General features: G+C 40.9%; 1 protein-coding gene and 1 long non-coding RNA gene across 2 annotated transcripts; one reads left to right on the plus strand and one right to left on the minus strand.

Annotated features, from left to right (window-relative positions):
• Positions 1–1072: 1072 nt before the first annotated feature.
• BTG1 (BTG anti-proliferation factor 1) lies at positions 1073–4567 on the minus strand. The gene is made up of 2 exons (XM_025400855.1): positions 3333–4567; positions 1073–2392 (listed from the first exon to the last, which is right to left on the minus strand). The coding sequence occupies exons 1-2, from the start codon at positions 3478–3480 to the stop codon at positions 2025–2027; spliced, it is 516 nt and encodes a 171-aa protein (XP_025256640.1). The 5' UTR covers positions 3481–4567; the 3' UTR covers positions 1073–2024.
• LOC112633990 lies at positions 4030–22618 on the plus strand. The gene is made up of 4 exons (XR_003121708.1): positions 4030–4183; positions 4601–4704; positions 7247–7511; positions 22177–22618. It is a non-coding gene; the product is annotated as an uncharacterized LOC112633990 (long non-coding RNA).
• Positions 22619–23090: the final 472 nt, after the last annotated feature.

Genomic DNA, 23090 nt, shown 5'->3' on the forward strand with positions numbered 1-23090 from the left:
ACCGAGGAGCTTTTTCACAGAATAGATTTAAAATTAAAACCATAACAATTGGCAAGGGTAGTCATGTGTTGTGGGTCTACGAATTCAAACTCTCGAAAATGGCGTGCCAATAATACCCACATTGTACTCTAAATACCTGCATATTCAGCGGCCTATTCCTGTGTTGCCTACAAAATCAGAATTTAATCCTGCATGTAGAAATAACTTCTTGAAGTTATTTGAGATACTGACTTCAAGTAATTACAGATTTTAATGTAGACTGCGAACTTCCAGTGTCAACATGTTTATACATATATAGCAAAAAAAGGCCACTACATGTTAACTGTGTAGAGCAAAATTCAATTTTTCCACTTTCAATTTTCACTGAAAAACGCTGTTATCCTCTACAACGAAACAGCAAGTCCTTCTATTATATGGGGTAGTGGACTAACCTACACTACAGCATTATCAAGGTTCACTTAGGTTCTTAGTATTTATCTGAAATAAAAGTCTGAAAATGGGGAATCGAGAAAGTCAGCATTTCAACTCTTGAGAATAAAAGTTCATAAACATACCTTTTGTTGAATTCCAGCTTATGTGATTTTTATGTAAATCTTGCAGGTGATGAAAAGCAAAAAGCAACCAATCTCTCTGTAGTGTTTAGCCTGTTCTTTTAAGACTATGGGTCACCTGCCCCGGGAAATTTCTAATTGAACAAGGAATCCATGGGGCAAAGTAAACGTTTTTTCAAAGGTGGGTCAGAATGGAACATTTCTATCTTCACTTCAACAGGGAAGCAATGAAATGTAATCCTTTTGAGTTATCACATTTTTGGTAGATGCTACCGTGGTCTCTTATCCTTATTTCATGAGATCCTTAGCCTGTGAATGTGTCCATGTTTTGACTTTAGAAATTTTTAAAGCATGTTATTCCTATGTTGCCTCTAACACCTAAATATGTATACACAGAGCATCTTCATTCCTCAAATGTTTTTTCAGCATGACCAGTGTGCAACTGATATTCAGTTTATAGAACCTGTCTTCTAAGAAAAAATACTTTTAGCTAAACCTCTATAATCATGACAAGAGATTGATTAAAATGCCAAGATAAGAAACAATTTATTATAGAGAGAAGAAAAATTTCTCATCCAAAATATAGAAATCTGTACAACTTTGCCACAATCAATATACATGAACTGTACAAATTTACACCAGTTCATAATTTACCAAATAAAAGATGACTAACAAAGTTCACAAAATAGATGGTGGTTTGTGGAAAAGACTTTTACCCAATTAAGTACAAGGAAAGTTACAAACCAGACCTCCACTTTCTAAAAATAAGAAGTTTACTCAGTCTTAGAAAACTACAAGCTAGCAAATGTACAGAGAGCTGGCTGGTGCTACCACCACAGTTGAGACAGTGTCTTTTTTAAGGGTCTTTTTAAAAGCCTGTTGCCATGGCAGATTCTGGTCACTTGCTACTTTCAAGGCCAAAAACACAATACAAGGTCTGACCATTTCCCCAGGTCATGCTTACTAGTTTGTCTTTATGTACATTTATACATATTTTAAGTGCTAGGTAAAAGTCTTGTAAAATATCCAGTACTACCATGTTTAAAACGTTCAGCTTTCCTATTGAGCTGCCAAAAAGGTTAACAGTAACAATTTTCAAGTGTAATAGTGCAAATTCCTCTGCGAGATTTACTGCAGAGAAAGGTTCTTTGAAATACAGATTTTCTTTAAAGGGACTGATGTAAAAATTCAGGTGTGTCTGGGAGAAACTGAAACCACCCTAGGACTTCCCTCCCTAGCAAATAAAGTGATCATTTACTTGGACTCACAGGCTATTAAAATTAATCATTGAAAGGTACTGTCCAAACTATGGCACTGTCACTTAAAAAATTTTTTTTTACCATTCTATCTTGTGCCAGATCTTCACAGCTGTGACATGGTTTAAATTCCATAATCCATCCCCAAGAGGAGCCCACCCAAAGCAAAAATCAAATTTATCCATCATTATAAGATGATCCATCCACAGACTATATCTTAACCTGATACAGTCATCATATTGTAGTTTTTGGAAGGGCTCGTTCTGCCCAAGAGAAGTTCCTCCTTACAGCTGATTCGGCTGTCTACCATTTGCACGTTGGTGCTGTTTTGAGTGCTACCTCCTGCTGGTGAGGCTTCATACAGCACACAGATGGAGCCATCCTCTCCAATTCTGTAGGACACTTCGTAGGGGTCAACCCAGAGTGTGAGTTCACTTGGGAGAAGCCTGAACAGCTCTTGACTGCTCAGTCCGATCCGCTGTGCTGCCTGTCCAATCAGAGGATCCATTTTATGGTTGATGCGAATACAACGGTAACCCGATCCCTTGCATGGCTTTTCTGGGAACCAGTGATGTTTATAATGTTCTATAGAAAAAAAGAAGAACAGAGAAACAACGCTTAGGATCGTTAGCTCCCAGTGTGATTTCCTCCTACCCCAGGCTCCCTTGAGGAGCGAAAATGAAAACTATCAACTTTTTAAAATGTCCAGGATTGCATCCGTTGTTGTGTATGTGCGGGGATGGAGAAAAAGCGGGCAGGGTTTTAGAAATAACGCAGTAGTACGGGACAAAACAATCTCCAGGAACCAACTGGTTGAGCCGCCAAAACAGGAATCAGGCGCGCAGCCTCGGCCAGCCGGGAAACCAGTGGCACCTATGGCCAGGCGAGAAACTGTTTACTTTCTCCACCCCACCCCAGATGCACACAATGGAGTTGGTGGCTTTGGAGATGAGAAGCGCCACCGGACTGTTAAGCCCGAAGGGAAGAAAAACAAGCAACCCTAAACCACGCTCTGGGAAGGGCTGTAATTGTGCCGGTGACAAATCCGATGATTAATGGGCAGGAGCAAGAGGCGCGGGGAGACTGCACGTCCGTTCTGAGCTGGCTCCGGAGCAGTGGCGCGGCTTCCCACCCCGGGGCTGGGCCGCCGACCACGCAACGGTTGGAGAGGACTGAGGGAAGGGGGCGTCGAACCCACCCCAGCCCCGCGGCTCCTTTGTCCCCAAATCCGCCGACGGTCCTCGGACCGCAGCTCCCGCCTCGGTGGGTTTAAGTTTCTTTGTTGTGCGTGTTTTCTTCTCCACTTCGTTTTGCCAGCTGGGGGGAGGGGGCGCCCTCCGTCCAGCCCCCAAAGCCTCGCGGGCAGCCGGGGTTAGCGGCCACCCAGCGCGACCACACCGGTCCCGCGGTGGGGCCCAAGCGCGACCGGCCCCGGGGCGCTGCCGAGGTTCCCGCAGCCCCGACGGCCGGACTCTGACCCAGGGATGTGGGGCCCGCGTCCCTCCGACGCCCTCGCCCTGCTCACCTGCCAGCAGCTCCTGCAGGCTCTGGCTGAAGGTCTGCAGCTGTCGCTCGCTCGTGAGCCCCTTGGTGCGGAGGAACTTGGAGATGAAGGACACGGCGGCGGCGATCTCGCCTATCATGGTGGCGGCCCGGGTGTAGAAGGGATGCATGGGGGCGGCGTGCGGGGACGGCCCGGGGCGGCCGGGGCTCGGCGGCGCGGCCCCGACGGCGGAGCGGCCACCCCGGGCTTCCTCACCGGGCAGAAGGCTGAGAGAAAGAGAGGGCGTGAGGGGCGGACGGCTACTTTTTTTTTTCTTTCTTTAGACTAAAAAAGTTATTTTCGAGACAGGAGGCGGCAGGAGAGAAGAACAGACGAGCGATGGCGGCCTGGTCACATCGCTCGGACCTCCCCAGCCGCCTCCGCCTCCAGCTCCGCAGCATCCGAATATCTCAACAGTCGCATTTCCAGCTCCGAGGGGCGAAGAGATGCAGGCGCCGTGCAGCACCCTTTATAGTGCCACGAAAAGGAAGTGGCGTAGCTGGAGCGTGACGGCCGACTCCAGCCAATCCGAATATCGCACCATTGTGACGCAAGCCGGTTCGGGGCCGAAAGGGGCGGGAAAAGAGTCCAGGAGGCGGGTCCAGAGACAGGGAAGAGAGGGAGGAGCTGACGTAATCCGCTTGTAAACAAATAAACCCGGAGTGGCGGCTGGAGACCCAGTTGCTGTGTCGAAGGACGGAGGGAAGCGAGGGTGCGCGTGTGAAAGCTCCGCCCCCAGCCCTAGCTCCGCCTTCCCGCTTCAGCAGGTCCAGGCTCTGCGCCAGTGCATCCTTCTGCAAGAGTGCGCTGCCTGGGCCCGCTTGCCCTGGAGTGTAAGTGCTGGATAAATAAGAGCCGCCTGGCGCAGGCTGTGTCTACTCTCGCGCCGCCTTCTCAGATCGGGCTGCATGTTCCCACTCCGTGTTTACATCTCGTTCCCGCTCCGGATCTCGGTGACTGGCTCCTCAAGCCGGAGGCGCGTGTGGTGCCGGGCGATGCGGGCTCCAGCGCTGTGTGTGCTGGCGGTGCGCTCCGCGAGTGCGGGGGAAAGTGGAGGGAACGGTCCCGAGGGGCGTTCAGTCCAGGGAAAAAGACTGCAGCCTCGGGGAGCCAGGGTCCCTCGCAAACGAGCTGCCAACGCCGCGGAGCCGTTTCTGCTCCACCCTAGGAGAGGAGTAGTGGGATATCTTTGTAAAAGTGTAATTGCAAAATAAGTAGGTTAGTAAGGCCATTTGTGGTTACTGTTTCAGTAACTTCAGCAGTCAATGAAGAGAAGAGTGGAAACCTTACTGGATGCGGACAGGAGAGCCAGTTACTGAAGGCAAATATAATAACGCAGATCCTGTAAAGAGTGGTCTGTATCCAAAAAAAAAAAAAAATCTGTACAATGTATTTTAAAATTTGTGTACACAAAACCAAAGATTTTCTTTTTTACCTAGTCCAAATGCCCTCCTAGCCTGAGTCCTGCTCTTTATAAAAATAAAATAAAAAGAATTTGAAGCTTGTGAAAGTATTAAGTGTAGACATTTAAGTTTATTTGAAACCCTACCGAAAAAAAGAAAAAAAAAAAAAAAAAAAAACTTAGAAACCAGTGTAGCAGGAAGGCGGGAGCCTGCTACAACGATTAGGCCTAGGACAGGGTTAACCCCAACTCCATTAAGGAGAAGGGGGAAAAGAGAAAAAAAAGATGAAGGGAGGCAGGCAGATGGAGAAAGCAAACAGGAGGCAGAAGTTGAACTCTACCAGATGGAAATAAATATCCCGACCTTAGTTGGTCATCAATATTGCAAAACACACCACTTTGAGTTTTTTTTTTTCTTTTTAATACTGAGCTAAAGGATATAGAAATGAAGCAAAAATATGACATTATAAAACAGGATAAAACGTTTTATTGCTTAAAAATATGTAAAACTCGATTTGAAAAAATAACTTCTAGATTTTTTCATTAGGACACATAACTAAATAGTTATGTGTGAAAAAATTAAAGATAGTGGGTTTTTTCTTCTAGAACTTTTCAGATAGAACTATGCTTAAAAATAATAATTTCACTGAAGGCATGAAATCTCTTTTACAACTCAAAAAGAAGATAGAGAAGCAAAAGAAAATTCATGAAATTACTGTAACATTAGAATAAGAACTCCTGGTCTCCCACCTAACCTGACCCATCCTTAGTTCCCTGCGTTCACTTACATTGTCGTTCATGTGTCACTGAGTACAAATTAGAAGTCAAGTGAAAGTTTTTCTCTTCTAAACCTGGTCTCCAACTTGGCCTCTCGGTCATGTGCTTAAATTGACTCATCTAAAACACAGAAATATTAAATCAACAAAATGCTAGGATTGGACTCAGACTTCCCCCAAGCCCTTGTTCTCCACACTATTTTTAACTGCCTGCACTAGCAGCAGCAGGACCCCTTCTGAAAGCCTTATAAAACCAGTTGAACAGGGTTAACAGAAAGTTTAACCCACAGACTCAGGGAGAGTTACTTCCCGCCCTGAGTTTTTTTTTATTGTATATGTGTGTTTCCCACCTTAAATCATCCCATTAGGAGACAAATTGATTTGAGAAACTATAGCAATTTTTAACCTGGGAAATCTAGAGAGTACTCAGGAAAAAAACTGGAAATAAACATTAGTCTTAAACACAAGTCTTAGATGGTGCAGAATGTTAATTGCTAATAGTTTTCAATTCCTGACATATATATACGTTTAGTCACATTTTCTGGAAGTTTTGTCAGGCCCTTCCCATCTGGGAAACAAGCAGGTATTTCTTGACACTTTTTGAATTATAAAGGCGCTTTCTGTGTTGTTATGCTAAGTTTACCAAGGCTCTCCCAAGTACTGTGTTATTATCATGCAATTTGATAGTAATTTATGAAATTTCCTTTTTTTTTTTTTTTTTTTTTGAGACACAGTCTCACTCAGTCACCCAGGCTGGAGTACAGTGGCGCGATCTTAGCTCACTGCAGCCACCGACTCCCAGGTTCAAGTGATTCTCCTGCCTTAGCCTCCTGAGTAGCTGGGATTACAGGCATGCACCACCACACCTGGCTAAATTTTGTATTTTTAGTAGAGATGGTGTTTCACCATGTTGGCCAGACTGGTCTCAAACTCCTGACCTCAGGTGAGCCACCCGCCTCGGCCTCCCAAAGTTTAGGGATTACAGGCGTGGGCCACCACGCCAGGCCTGTCTAATTAATTTCTAAAACTTAGAACATTTCTAATCAAAGTATTAAAAATCTTAGGAATGCTGTCAAAACAAATTCAAAAAAATGAACCTGGGTTTTAAAACAAGTCGACAAATAAAAGCACAACTATTAGATATTGTTTCCCCAGTTGGACCCGCCCTTTCCCTGAAGGCACATTCAGGGCCAGGGCCTTCCAGACCGAGCCAGAGGCAACCTGCCTGTTGCTAGTCAGCTAGCTGCAGTTACTAAAGTTGTGCCTATTATGCACCAACTTCCAGATAGAGTGCTAGGTATCTAGAAAACTCACAACCAATAAGTAAAAAGTCAAGTGAGAGAGTTCTTGATGGAGTGTTGATGGCAAGTAGAAACAGGGCATTTATTTATTTGTGTGTTTCGGGGCAGAGGAAAAATAAGAAAGCCCCGAAAGTGAACAATCTCAGCTAAGCCAATGAAAGTGATCCAAGATGAGTTCTCCTTGGAGGAAAGGAAAGGGCCTGATCTTGGAGTATCATAAAGGTATAAACCAAGGAGGATAAGTATTGTTGACAAAACTGGTAAATGGAGGCAGGCATAGGGTACTTGAGAGTATTTTTAGCAGGCAGATTATATGATCAGATTTATTTATCTTTAAATAATTTAGCTTTTCTTGTGGGTTTATGTCTTCAACTAGAGACCTATGCCTCTTATTTATCTATTTTTGGTTACCCACAGAAAGGAGGAGACCACTTTTAATTGCCTCCCCGCTAACACCTGACTTGCTTTGCTTGCGTAAGTATCCAAGGACACAAGCTGAGACATTTGCACTGGGTTTAGATCTACTGCGATTCAGAAAACACAAAAGAACTTGCAATCAGAGGGTGACACATAATGATTTTAGACAAAACTCAGTTTCTTCTTGTGGAAGCTATTCAGATTGTTTGGAGAGTGGGAGGAAAAAGGAGTGAAGCGTTGCTTAACAACAAAAGTAATAATGCAGGTTATTATCATTTTATCATTAACAATGCATCAGTGCTAAGTGTTTTACATGCTTTTTTTTGTTTTTGTTTTTGTTTTTGTTTTTGTTTTTTTTTGAGACTCACTCTGTTGCCCAGGCTGGAGTGTGGTGGTGCGATCACAGCTCACTGCAACCTCCGCCTCCTGGGCTCAAGCTCATCTTTCCACTCAGCTTCTTGAGTGGCTGGGACTACAGGCGCGTGCCACCACGCCTGGCTAATTTTTGTATTTTTTGGTAGAGACGGGGTTTCACCATGTTGCCTAGGTTGGTTGTAAACTCCTGGGCTCAAGCGATTCACTCACCTCAGCCTCCCAAAGTGCTGGAATTACAGGCATGAGCCACCGCACCCTGCCATGCTTTCTCATTTAATTCTCTAAGAAGCTCAATCAAGTGAGTACAGTTGACAGCATTTAACATATGAGAATACACTCTTAAAGAAAATAAGTTATTTACCCAAGGTTTTACAACCAGATTTGAACTCTCAGTCGTGGACTACAAAATTTGAGCTCTAAATACCTGGTAGGGTTTTCAAGGGAGTTCCTGATACTGGCTTTCCTAAAAATGACCTTGAGAAAGAAAACCTGATAAAGTTAGAAGGCCATCTGGAGATGAGTAGAGATAGTAGAAGAAAAAAAAAAATCAAAACTCAAGGCAGCTGAGGGGACATCTCATAGCTGACATAAACTGGAAGATACAGCTACATTTATTAAAAGGCCCACTGGAAAATGAAACAAAGAACATATTAAAATGTTAATCTGCCAAATAATTTAACTGGAATGAAAATTATCCCTAGGTACAGATAAGAGAAAGTAGCAAAAGTGCTTTCTATTTAAGACCATTTCAACTTTTCATTTCCCCTTTGGCCTAAATTGACAAGAGGAACGAGGGGCCTGGTCAGTTCCACAGTCTCTCTTACCCAGCAACTGAGGGGAGCCCTGGAGGGTTCGGTGGGGGAGGTGGGAGGGCAGCCAGGAGGGATGGTTTTGTGTCCCGGTCACTGTTGAATCTGATCAGTGGCCTCCAGGAATTCTCACTCAACTTTCTGTTGCATAGCTGCAGGGCCATTTCTCAAAGCTGGGCTCCTCCCCAGACCTTTTCCTTCCTGGTGCCAGAACCTCCTGGCCTATCTCTTTTTAAAGCTCTCACCTTCTATTTTGTCACAGAAGGCAACTCCCTGGGTTACTGAGTGTTTATCTGCACCTTCCCAGCTGCCAAAGACCTCTTCAATTTTAAGGTTTAACAGTAGACAGCCGGGCGCGGTGGCTCACGCCTGTAATCCCAGCACTTTGGGAGGCCGAGGCGGGTGGATCACGAGGTCAGGAGATTGAGACCATCCTGGCTGACACGGTGAAACCCTGTCCGTACTAAAAATATTTAAAAAATTAGCGGGGCGTGGTGGCGGGCGCCTGTAGTCCCAGTTACTCTGGAGGCTGAGGCAGGAGAATGGCGTGATCCCAGGAGGCGGAGCTTGCAGTGAGCCGACATCGTGCCACCGCACTCCAGCCTGGGCGACAGAGCAAGACTCCGTCTCAAAAAAAAAAAAAAACCCTAAAAAATCCCACATTTTTTTCAGGTATATATCATATCCAATAGAAATCTCTTTCCTTAAAAGAAAACGTTAGCACATCAATTGAATAGGTAAAAGCTGCCTTTAAAATGAACTAAGTTTTTAGTGAGTTGTTAATTGCTTCCTTTAGGTTCTATAGTCTGGGTAAACTCCATTCTTCCCAGTTTCTGAGACACTAAGCAAGCCAGAGATACTCTTGTCCAGTAATGGTGTCCACATTTTGCTCTCAAGAGAGGGGATAATACTCAGGAAGCTTGGTAGAATACCCACATAATCAAATGTTGGCATATTCTATACTTTATTTTTACTTTATTCTACATTGTATTTTTAGTTTTTCTTTTATTTTCAAAGAAAAACAGCAGGGCTGGGCGTGGAGGCTCACACCTGTCATTCCAGCACTTCGAGAGGCCACAGCAGGAAGATAGCTTGAGGCCAGGAATTCAAGACCACCCTGGGCAACACAGTGAGAACCCCCTGTCTACAAAAAATAAATAATTTACCTGGGGTTGGTGGTGCATGCCTGTAAGTCCTAGCTACTTGGGAGGCTGAGGCAGGAGAATTTGAGGCTACAGTTAGCTATGATTGTGCCACTGCACCCCAGCCTGGGCAACAAGCGGGAACCTGTCTCAGAAAAAAAAGGAGAAGAAGAAGAAGACAAAACAGTAACTTTTTTTTTTTAATGGAAACTCAAATATATAATCTCAAAGTAGATTAGAATTTAAGTGCATTAAATTCTAATGTACTTAATTTAATTTAATTCTAATTAGAATTTAATGCATTAAATTAAGTGCATTAAATTTTTGTATTTTTAGTAGAGAGGGGGTTTCACCCTGTTGGCCAGGCTGGTCTCTAACTCCTGACCTCAAGTGATCCGCCTGCCTAGGCCTCCCAAAGTGCTGGGATTACAGGCATGAGCCACCATGCCCAGCCAAATTGCATGTTTTTTCTGATGAGGATGAGGATAAAGTGAGAGCCTCCCCACTATTTTGTGTTCTCTTATCCATTTGCTTAATAAATACTTATTTTCCCTAAGTGAAGCAGAAGCAGTCTTCAGCTAGATAACATAGTGGGCCTTCTGAATCCTCAAGTTCTGCACTCAGGAATTCAACCAACCATAGATTGAAAATATTTGGAAAAATCCCTGGCACGGTGGCTCACAGCTGTAATTCCCGCATTTTGGGAGACTGAGGTGGGAGGATCGCTTGAGCTTAGGAGTTCGAGACCAGCCTAGGCAACATGGCAATACCCCATCTCTACAAAAAATATAAACATTAGGCATGGTAGTCCCAGCTACTTGGGAGGCTGAGGTGGGAGGATGGCTTGAGACTGGGAAGCAAAGGTTACAGTGAACCAAGATCGTGCCACTGCACTCCAGCCTGGGCAACAGAGGGAGACCCTGTCTCAAAAAAAAAAAGAAAAGGAAAGGAAAATATTCGGGAAAAAACGAAACAATAAAAAATAACAATACAACAATAAAAATAATACAAAAAATTAAAATACAGTATAACAACTCTTTACATAGCATTTACATTTTATTAAGTGTTGTAAGCAATCTTGAGATGACTTAAATTACAGTCATGAGCATAGTGACATTTCAGTTAATTAGAGGCCGCTTATAAGAAGATTCTTCCCCTAAAATTATAATACCATATTTTTACAGTTCCTCTTATACATTTAGTTATGTTTAGATACACGAATACCATTGTGTTACTATTGTGTACAATATTCAGTACCTTAACATGATGGTACTGAAGTTTGTAGGCTAGGAGAAGAGGCCATATACCATATGCCCTAGGTGTGTAGCAGGCTCTACCATCTAACTTTGTGTAAACACACTCGATGATGTTGGTACATGATGAAATCGCCTACTGACACGTTTCTTAGAACTTTCTTTAAGCAATGCATGACTGTATACAAGAGGATGTGCATAGTTTGTATGCACATACTATGCTATTTTATATTGGGGACTGGGGTGGGGCATCTTTTAATTTTGGTATCCTTGGAGGTTGGGGACCCAATTCTCTGAGGATACCCAGGGAGAGCTGAGTTCACAGTCTGATGCGGTTGAATGTTGTTGGGTCAAAGAAAACAATTCCCCAAAATATGACACTTCGCCATACTGACTGCTTTGGAAATTGAAAGTTCTGAAAAATTAACCTCGGAACCACAGTATCTCTGTGGCCTTTCTCCTTTCTCCCTGCCTCTCATATCCTCTTTCCCAAAGCACCAGGAGAGACTCTGGAATTTCCTTATCTGACTAAGAAAGCTTAAATGCAGTTGTCTTAATACTTCCTCCCAAGAAATCTGGTCAAATAACCAGGAAAGATCAACCACCAGAGAAGAGCAGAGGCTGAAGTTACTATGCTAAGACAGATTTTTCATCTATTCTTCTGAGCGCAGCTCCAAGCAATTACCTGGGGGACTCTATCTGTGAAATATGACAATGGTTGTTTTTGCCCAGATCCACTCCTCACGTTCCCATAGTGTCTGCCTTCAGACAGTCTCCCTAACCTATCCATTCTCCCGAATGAGTTAATACCTACCAGAACAATTATCTACATTTCCCATCTCCCCTTGAGAAAGGGTATATAAGCATCTGAATCTGTGAAATTCTGAAATATACATTTGGTTTCCCTCCTGCTTCCTGGAATACAACCCCTAAAATCCTTGGAATCTCCAAAGTTCTTTCTTTTTGTATGCTAAACTAGACTGATCGCTTCAGGGTGGGACTGGTCACCTGAAAGCCAAAAGCATGATTAGAGGGTTGGGACTTTCAGCCCTACCTTCCAACTTCCATCGAGGGGAAAGGGGCTGAAAGTCCACTTGCTCACCAATGGGTTAATCAATCATGCTTATGTAATGAGGACGCCATAAAAACTCAAAAGGACAGGGTTCAAAGAGCTTCCAGATAGCTGAACATATGGAGTTTCCTGGAGGGTGGTGGGCCCAACGAGGGAATGGAAATTCCATGCCCCTTCCCCTATACCTCACCCGCCCAGATAGAAGGTCTTGGAAATCTCAACTTGAAGCCAGTAGACCAGAAGTTCCAGAGGCCTGCTTCTTGATGACTAGATAATGAAAAGAAAAGAAAAAAAAAAAAAGAAGAAGAAAGAAAGGAAGAAAGAAAAAGAAGTTCCAGAGGCCTGAACTTGCTACTGGTGTTTGGGGTGGTAGGCAGTTTTGGGGTCTGAGCCCTCAACATGTAGGATCTGAAACGATCTCCAGGTAGATAGTACTGGGATTGAATTGAAGGACACCCTTTTGTGTTCCCTGTAGAAGTGATTGGTTGGTTGATGGTGGAGAGAAATTCCCACATATTTTGGGGTCACAGAAGTCTTCTGTGTTGGTTGTTATTGTGTTGGTTTAAAAGCAGAGGAAAACATGGTTTTAGAATTTTTCTGAAACAGTACCACACTGGGTATTATGGTAATTACTCTGTGATTTCCACCCCATGCATGTTAATAAATTTGCATACCTATTCTCCTGTTTTACCTGTTGTCAAATTTTCAGTGAACCTTCAGGGGGCAAAGTGAAAGTTTTCCCTTTGACCCTAAAATATGAAAGCAAAGCATCCTTTTATTAGCATTAAAGCCTGTATTAAAAACATTCCGTATTTGCATGGTTTTTATTTAAACCTTCATCAAGCAAAATGTAGAAAACATTATCTTCTGAAAGCCAATTTGAATTTTAACTGTAATGCTAATCATCAAACTCGAAGAATGGTTGCCATGTGTTTTTTGTTGTTGTTGTTTGTTTTTAATGTCCGACCCTACTGCTTATTTCACAAGTAAATATAAAAAGCAAAACAGTAGTAAAAGATAAACCATTAGAGTACTCAAGGAATGGTTCTTTTCTTGGTTTTCTCCCTTGTAGAAACAAAGCTGACTGTACACTATTTAGATGATGGGAGATTGTAATAGTTAAGAGAACTTCTATCTTTATACTCAAAAAGTTCTATCCTTAGTCCCTTTGAACAGATGACGATCTTGCCTTTTTTTTAAGGAGCTTTATTGAGATATATTTTACATATTATAAAATCCTCCCATTCAAGTGTACAATTCAGGGATTTTTAGTTAATTTACTGAGTTATGCACCATTACTATAATCAGTTTCAGAACATTTTCATAACCTCTGATACAATTTCAACTTGCCCCCAGCCTCCTGCCCCCTGCCCTGCCACTGTCCACCTCCTCCTCCACCCCACCCCCAGGAAACTGCTAGTCTATTTTCTGTCTCTATAGATTTGCTTATTCTGGAAATTTCTTATAAATAAAGTCGTACAGTAAGTGGTCTCTTGTGTCTGACTTATTTTGCTTAGCACAATGTTTTTGAGAATCATCCATGTTTATCATGTATCAATAACTCACTATTGATGTACTTACCTATTTTGCAGTTGTATCTTCCCAGAATTTTCTCCTGAGGAAAACTATCTATCAGGAAAGCTTAATTTTACAGTTGCATGCCAGGCTCCACAGACTTTTGAAGGGTATTTCTACTTCTTTCCATGGCCTTTCCCTTTCAAACATTCTTCTCTCTTATCTAACGCCTTCAAGATGTCATTTCTCTATGGCTTAACCTAGGCAGTCCCCTCCTAGCCCCTTACCTGATGCAGGATTGATCGTGCTCACTTGTGGTGCCTAGCATATTTCATATACCCACACCCACACCCCAACATCCAACTGCACAAGGAATAGGTTAGCTGAATGAGAGGGAAAGCTGCTTATTCAAGACACTCACTTCCTGGTAGTCCTCAGGAGAGGGAGAGACACACATTTCAGATTGGAAAGAGAGTAATGAGCGGACTGTGGTTACATCATCCAAGGACAAATATTCGCCAGGTAATTTAGCCAAGAGGATTTAACTAAACAGTTAAGCTCTTAACAGAAACTTTATTTAGGCTCATTCTAACAAACATGATCAGCAGACAAGTTCTTTTTAGAGAAAGTTCTCTTTCATCTGGCTAAAAAGAAGGAACACATTTAAACCAAAACAGGAACTACTCTGGCAATATATGTGTGCAAAAATAAGCACCCTATGGGGTTCTTTTTAAATTAGCCAGAATGCACAGAGAAGTCTTTGAAAAGAAAACTCTGGGGGGAAAAACATTTTTCTTGATTTCATAAACACTCATTGTTTAATCATCTAAAGAAAAGGCAAACGTATGATTAAATTCCCCCACCTCCTAAACTGATGAACTCTTAGTTCACCTCCTCTCCCCAGCCTGATGTACTTAAGGAGGCAGGAGGAGTAACTTAAAAACCAGCCTACCAGAGAAGCAAGAAGTGGCCTAGGAGGTCCTAGCCTCAAACTGGATGCACACACGTAAGGCTACACCCTGCAGGTCTGGCACAGAAAGTAGTGTTGCCAAGTTGCTGCCACAGTATATTAATATGCTATTTACATTTCGTAAGCAGTGGATAACTGGCTTCAGTTTATTTTGCTAACTTAAAAAAAAAAACTATTAACTTCTAGGACATCACACCTACCCCTTTCCTCTCCCCCATGAGCAAGACAGTCATAGAATTTCAATCAGGACCCTTAGAACCTCTGAGACCAGCTGTAGCTTCCATCCTTACCAATTGTTCAGATATGGCCAAAGAAGTGCTATTTATATGCTTTTCTGGACTTACTCTGATGAGAAGAATGAGTCTTAAACAGAGTTAAGATGCAATTATGTGGCTTATGTGACCAGGTGCGGTGGCTCACCCTGTAGTCCCAGCACTTTGGGAGGCTGAGGCAGGAGGATTGCTTGAGCCCAGGAATTTGAGACCAGCCTGGATGACATAGTGAGATCTTATATCTAAAACAAAAACAAAAAACAAACTTGAAGAGACTTGATATGAAGCAAATACTTTTTTGATCCTCCTACCTGAGCCCCCCAAGTAGCTGAGACTACAGGCATGTGCCATCATGCCCAGCTAATTTATGTATTTTTAGTAGAAATGGGGTTTCACCATGTTGCCCAGGCTATGAAGCAAATACTCAACAGATTTAAAAATAAACAAAAAGGCTAATAAGCTGTGTAAATAAGATAGGAAGAAATTTTACCAGAAATGTGGGTTTGGAGAGCATTGCTATAAATAAACAATAAATTTATTTTTGAGCTTCCTGGTATCAATTAAGAAAAAAGAAATGCAATAAAGTATATTGCTTTCTTTAAAAAAAAAAGAAAAGAAAAAAGACTATAAAAAAAAACATATTAGCATTACACTCGAGTTAGTGGATCACTTCTTAATTAGATCTTGATAGAAGGAACAACTTCACATAATTTTGTAAGACATTCATGCTTCAGGTTGCGCACCTTTTTTTTTTTTTTTTTGTGATGGAGTCTCGCTCTGTCACCCAGGCTGGAGTGCAGTAGTGCAATCTCGGCTCACTGCAACTTCTGCCTCCCGGGTTCAATTCTCCTCTCTCAGCCTCCCAAGTAGCTGGGACTACAGGTGCGCACCTAATTAGGTGCCTGGCTAATTTTTTGTATTTTTAGTAGAGACAGAGTTTCATTATGTTGGTCAGGCTGGTCTCAAACTCCTGACCTTAAGTGATCTACCCGCCTCAGCCTCCCAAAGTGCTGCGATTACAGGCGTGAGCCACCGTGCCTGGCCCAGGTCACTCACTCTTAATTTGACTCCCAATAACTACCGAGTACAAATTTACTGCAAAATGTCTGATGTGTAAGTGTTCTAATTGTTCATAAATTCATTCCATGAATTTGACTGCTCTGTATCAGGTACTTGCTAAGCACTGGAGCTACATCCACTTACAGAAAAAAATCTGTCCTACACTTTATGGAATCTAGTAGAAACACAAAACTAAGGAAATAGCATAAACAAGTAGATATTTGCTATTCTGAAAACTGCTGTGGAAGAAAAATAGAGAAGCTATGAAAGTCTAACCTAGATAGGGACAGGGCAGAGGGACGCCACCGAAGTCTTTCCTAAAACAGTGATTTTTACTGAAGGATGTGTTGGAATTAACCTGGATGGAGGGTGGCAGAATAAGAGCTGCTGTTCAGACTAAGAAAACAAGTGTTCAAAGGGGACAGAGGTATGTTCAGAGTGGAAGTGTTTGATCTCCTAGTGAAGAGAATGAAACGAGAGACACCAAAGATAAGGCTGGAAAACTATGCGAGGTCAGAATCTGAAGCACCTTGTGATTGTATTTAAGATATTCATCATATCCAAAGAATGAGGAAGATGTTACCCAAGAGTTTTAAACCAAGCAATGACATGATCAGATTTGCCTGTTAAAAGTTACACTCACTCGGCGGGGCATGGTGGCTCACGCCTGTAATCCCAGCACTTTGGGAGGCTGAGGCGGGCAGATCACTTGAGGTCAGCAGTTTGAGACCGGCCTGGCCAACATGATGAAATCCTGTCTCCAGTAAAAATAAAAAATTAGCTGGGTGTGGTGGCGGACGCCTGTAATACCAGCTACTCAGGAGGCTGAGGCAGGAGAATCTCTTCAACCCGGGAGACAGAGGTTGCAGTGAGCCGAGATTGTGCTACTACACTCCAGGCTGGGCGACAGTGCAAGACTCTGTCTCAAAACAAACAAACAAAAACATTCATTAAGCACCAGGGGCAATGGCGGCAAAGCATTCTAATATTATGAAAATGTGAAGGTAAAGATCTGCTCCTTATTTGCTTTTCAGGAGAGATATGAGCTCTGTAGGTAAGGCTGGATCCCTTATGAATGCAAGGCTGCATCCCTTTAGATCTGCTCAAATATTCAATAACACTGTACTTGAAGCCCCAGAAATCGAGATCAGTAATGGTCAAAACTTGTTCTATAAAGGGCTAGGTAGTACATACTTTTTGACTTTGTGGGCCAGAGGAGCTTTGTCACAACTACTCAATTCTGTAAATTTTTTTCCATTTAAATTTCATCAATGTTTATATATCTAGAGGGTACAACACAGATTTCTTACGTGCAGATACTGCGTAATGGTGAAGTCTGGGCTTTTAGTGTGTCCATCACCTGAATAGTCAACATTGTACCCAACAGGTAATTTTTCAGCCCTCCTACCTTTTGGAGTCTCCAGTGTCTAGTATTCCACTCTATATGTCCATGTGCACCCATTGTTCAGCTCCTACTGATAAATGAGAACATGTGGTATTTGACTTCCTATTTCTGAGCAATTTCACTGAGGATAATGAACTCCAGTTTCACCCACATTGCTGCAAAAGACATGATTTCATTCTTTTTATGGTTGAGTCACATTCCATAGTATATATGCCACATTTTCTTTATTCATTCACTTATGGACATGTAGGTTGATTCCATATCTTTGCTGTTGTGAATAGTGCTAGAAAAAACATATGAGTGAAGATATCTTTTTGATGTAATACTTTCTTTCCTTTTGGGTGCCTACGTAGTAGTAGGATTACCAAACTAAATGTTTTATTTTTAGTTGTTTGAGGAATCTCCATGCTGTTTTCCATAAATGTTGCACACATTTACATTCCCACCAACAGTGTATAAGCATTCCCTTTCCGCCACGTCCTTGCCAACATCTGTTGCTTTTTGACTTTTCAATAATAGCCATTCTGACTGGTGAAAAATGATACCTCATTGTGGTTTTAATTTGCATTTCTCTGATGATTAGTGATATTGAGCTTTTTTTTTATATATGTTTGTTGGCCACTTGTTTGTCTTTTTTGAAAATTGTCTGTTCATGTCTCTTTTTTTAATTTAATTTTATTTTAAGTTCCAGGATACATTTGCAGGATATGCAGGTTTGTTACATAGGTAAACGTATGCTATGGTGGTTTGCTGCACAGATCATCCTATCACCCAGGTATTAAGCCCAGCATGCATTAGCTATTTATCCTGATGTTCTCCCTCTCCCTGTTCATGTCTTTTTCTTTTGCCTACTTTTTTTTTTTTTTGAGGTGGAGTCTCGTTCTGTGCCCTAGGCTGGAATGCAGTGGCACAATTTCGGCTCACTGCCACCTCTGCCTCCCTGGTTTAAGCAATTCTCCTGCCTTTCAGCCTCTTGAATAGCTGAGACTACAAGTGCCCACCACCATGCCTGGCTAACTTGTATTTTTAGTAGAGAGATGGGGTTTCACCATGTTGGCCAAGCTGGTCTTGAACTCCTGACCTCAGATGATCCACTCGCCTCGGCCTCCCAAAGCACTGGGATTATAGGCGTGAGCTACTGCGCACAGCACTTTTTTTTTTTTTTTTTTTTTTGAGACAGGGTCTTGCTCTGTCACCCAGTGCAGTGGCAAGATCTCGGCTCACTGCAGCCTCAACTTCCTAGGCTCAAGTGATCCTTCTTCCTTAGCCTCTCAAGTGGCTGGGACTACAGGTGCATGCCACCACGCCTGGCTAATTTTTGCATTTTTTTTTTTGTAGAGATGGGGTCTTCCTATGTTGCCCAGGCTGGTCTCAAACTCCTGGGCTCAAGGGATCCTCCCACCTAGGCCTCCCAAAGTGCTATGACTACAGGCATGAGCCACTGCACCCAACCTTTATCGAGTTTTTAATGGAATTATTTGGTTTTTCCTTGTTGAGCTCTTTGAATACCTTGTAGATTCTGGACATTAGCTTTTTGTCAGATCCATAGTTTGCAAATATTTTTTCCCATTCTGAAGGTTGTCTCTTTACTCTGTTGATTATTTCTTTTAAGCTTTTTAGTTTAACAGAATCCTGTTTGTCTATTTTTGTTTGTTGTATTTGCTTTCGAGGACTTGGTCATACATTCTTTGCCTAGGCTAATGTCCAAAATAGTTTTTCCTATATTTTCTTCTAGGATTTTTATAGTTTCAGGTCTTATGTTTATGTCTTTAGTCCATCTTAAGTTAATTTTTGTATATGATGAGAGGTATGAATCCAGTTTCATTCTGAATATGGCTATCCAATTTTCTCAGCACTATGGGTGTCCTTTCTCCAGTGTATATTCTCGTTGACTTTGTTGAAAATCAGTTGTTTATAGGTATGTGGCCTTATTTCTGGGTTCTCTATTCTGTTCCATTGATGTATGTGTCTGTTTTTATACCAATACCATGCTGTTTGAGTTACTCTATAGTCCTTTGGTATAATTTAAAGTTAGGTAATGTGATACCTCCAGCTTCGTTCTTTTTTCTTAGGGCTGCTTTGGCTATTTAGGCTCTCTTTTGGTTCCATATGAATTTTAGAAGTTTTTTTTTTTTTTCCCCCCCTCATTCTCTGGAAAACAACTTTGGTAATTTGATGAGGATTGAGTTGAATCTGTAGATTGCCTTGGACAGTATGTCACTTTATCAACATTGATTGTTCCAATCCATGAGCGTGGGATGTTTTTCCATTTGTTTGTGTCATCTATGATTTCTTTTATCAGTGTTTCATAGTTCCTCTTATAGAGATTTTTCACCTCTTTAGTTAAATATATTCCTAAAATATATTTATTAAATGAATAAATATATTCATTTTTTTTTTTTTGTAGCTATTGTAAATAGGATTGCCTTCTTGATGTGGTCCTTGGCTAGATCATTATTGGTGTACAGAAACACTACTGATTTCTGTACATTAATTTTGTATCCCGAAACTTTACTCAATTCATTTATCAAATCTAATAGTTTTTTGGTGAGGTCTTTAGGATTTTCTAGATAAAAGATCATATCTTCAGCAAACAGGGATAATTTGACTTCCAATTTGACTTCGTCTTTTCCAATATGCATGCCTTTTATATTTTTCTCTTGCCTGATTACTCTGATAAGGACTTCCAGTACTGTATTTAATAAGAATGGTGAAAGTGGTCATGCTAGTTCTGTGCATTTGCATTTGTATTTCTGTGGTATCATCAACTCTGCTGTTATAGTGTGGAAGCAGCTATAGACAATTCAAGTTTGGCTGTGTTCCAGTAAAGGTTTATTTACAAAAACAGAAGAGAGCAGATTTAGCTCTTGGGCAATACTTTGTCTATCCCTCATCTAGATCAACAAGCATCAAAGAGATGATCACTATTGTCCTCTAGGTATGGGGATTTAAAAAGCGGGGGAAAAAAGAGATGATCATGATAGAAGATTTTGGAGGCCAGAGTAACCATCTAAGCAAAAACACTTTTAACAGGATAACTTTACTTCCTTAGGGCTTTAGTTTTGAGCAGTACTGCATTGTGATGGGATTGCCAGTATTAATTAAGGACAAAACGCACCTTTTGTGAGCTGAACAAATTGACCTCATGAACAGAATTATCATCCATGTAGATTCTGAAGTTTATAAGCTCTTTAGAGGCAAGGATTTGTGTCTGTTTTGGTCAATGTTTTTTCTTGTTGTTGTTGTTAGTTTCTTTTTTGTTGTTTTTGGTTTTGTTTTTATCTCAACTGGATGAAAGGATACCCATTTTGTGAATAGAATAAGATGTTAATGAGGTGTACCTCACAAGACGAATGTTTAATTAATGACCTTTCAGCAATACAGCTCTTGCAAAGTCATATCACTATTGGTAAAACTCCTTTTAATTCCTAGCATAAAGACTTTTTAACCCAAATACATTAAATATACACACTAAGAGAAATTGTGTCAACATTATGATTCCAGGTATGAACACAGTCACCAAGTCACTCAGCAGAGTTTCTAGTCAAAATATCACAGGAAAAAAAAATTAAATGGAATCCCCTATTTGGATAATCCCAGACATGTTTGTTTTGCTTGTGAACACCAAGCAAGATATGAAGATATAGCATCTTCATCTCTTATAACCCTTTGGTCTGTGTGTGCATGCACTATTTCCATTCGGTGTATGTACATTGTTTGTGCTTTGCTTTTTTGTGCCTGAAAAATGATGTTTAAAGCTTATTTTAAGCAAAACTGACCTCGGTAATAAGATTCTTCAAAATATTAAAAAATTCATAAGAAAAATAGTGCAAAAAGAAGGAGCTTTCTAAATCCAGATTTTCTCACTTCTTTCCTGCACGTCCATCACCCACTATCAAGTCATCTCTTTCTCCTTCGCTGAGTACAAAAATTATTCGTTGGATTACTATGCTTGATTACTTTCAAATTCTTTATTATTACTTACACAGATGTACTTTTATTATAAACATGTATGGAGACATATGAAATATGTATATAATTTTTTGAAAATTATTTGGGAATCTTAGGTTAAGATGTACTACATAAACTTTCTCATTAAAATGAATGAAGTTTATTTTGTTTTGTTTAAAGAGGTTACTTAAAAGCAGGGCTTTAAGAAATTAACCTTAGTCTCAAAAAAAAAAAAAAAAAAATTAACCTTATTAATCAAGGTATAGGTCAATCAGTGTCCTTTGTAATCCAATGTATTTTAATTAGTACATTATAAAAATATTGTTCAGAGAAAAAGTTTATACTCTTACACTGCTAAAAAGCTCTATGACACACACACACACACGCACACACACACACACACACACACACACATCCTAGGCCTGAATCCTAGAACAGTACCTATATTCACTAGGGACTCAATAAATATTTCTTGAATACCAAATGACTTTTCACCCATAGAAACAATACTGGTTTTGTTAAAAAGATGCTAAACTATTTAGACAAAAATTGTTTAAAAAGTGTCATGATGATACCTACAGCATAAAAATCTTCTCTTTAGATAAGGAACAGCGTTGAACTTGATGTTTTTTATGGCAGAAAAGCATACAAAACACAAAAATCTGCATCATGTTAGTGTAAATGCTTCGAAGGAGAATTAAAGACAAAGAATGATTTCAATCACATTTAGAATTAGAATTTGCTCAAAGAAGTACATAACCACCCAGCACTGAGACTGTTTTGTTCACCAGTACATTCACAGCACTTAATATAGTGCTTGGTAAATAGTGGCATCAATAAATATTTGAGGAATGAATGAACTCCGAAATTCTGTGGCAGTAAAAGCTCTGACGGAAGATTAAAAATCTTGAATCAATATCAAAATCATATGGCCTGGCTAAGTGGTACCTGTCTATGGAATCAAAGACTGATGAGAGATCTATAAATATTGCAGAAGGAGTCTTGGGTTATTTTTAACTGCATTTCCCCCTCATCCCCTATAGATTTAAAAGTACCAAAAAGGTCAGTAGCAGAATAGCGCTGTTCCAAATGTTCTTTCTTTTGCAGGCAGAATATTAAATGAAGAAGCCAGACCTACAACACATAGAAAAGAAAGCTAGTTCAGAATGTTGAGAGACTTGGGAGCTGATTGATTGAAGGTGGCAATTAGAAGGCTGCCCTTTTTAAAGATAAAGGCTGATACTGTGACTCTGTCCCAGGGGAACTAAGTAAAGAACTCCTCAGAGATGTGGGACCACTGTTCAGAACAAGATTTGGAGAGCTGGGGCAGAGAAGATTTTACCTTGGGGATTTCTTCAGCTGGGAGTAGTAAACTGGTTGTGCCTTAATGAGTGAAGTTTGTCAGATTTTAAGATATGATGTTATTATGCCTTTTAAAAGAATGAGGTAGAGTATACCAACTGATTTGGAGTTCTTTCCAGCATTTTAAGGTCTTTAAAGAAAACAAACTGGAGAAAAATAAATAAATATAGATCATGCTGTACATATAGTATTTGTGTGTGTGTGTGTGTGTATCAAAGGATTATATATACATAGAAAAAAGTTTAAGACAACACATCAAGGGGGTACTCCTCTGAGGGGTATTTTTAGAGAAGTGGATAGTTATTTACTTTTTATAATCCTGAGTATTGACTTTCTAGATGAAAGAAAGTTAGATTGCTACATTGTATATAAAACAAATTCTATTTGAATTGCATTACTAAAATAAAGACCAATAAAAGAAAAATCAGGAAACGTGTAGATTTACAAGTGTGACTTTCTTTGTTTGTGGTGCTGTAACAGATACCATAAACGGGGTAACCTATAAACAACAAACACTTATTTCCCACAGTTCTGGAGACTGGGAAGTCCAAGATCAAAGCACCAGCAGATCTGGTGTCTGTGAAAGCCTGATTTCTGATTCACAGAGGGCCATCTTCTTGTTATAGCCTCACATAATGGAAGGGGCAAGGAAGCTCTCT

This window comes from Theropithecus gelada, chromosome 11, assembly GCF_003255815.1.
Source record: "Theropithecus gelada isolate Dixy chromosome 11, Tgel_1.0, whole genome shotgun sequence".
NCBI classification, from domain to species: Eukaryota; Metazoa; Chordata; class Mammalia; order Primates; family Cercopithecidae; genus Theropithecus; species Theropithecus gelada.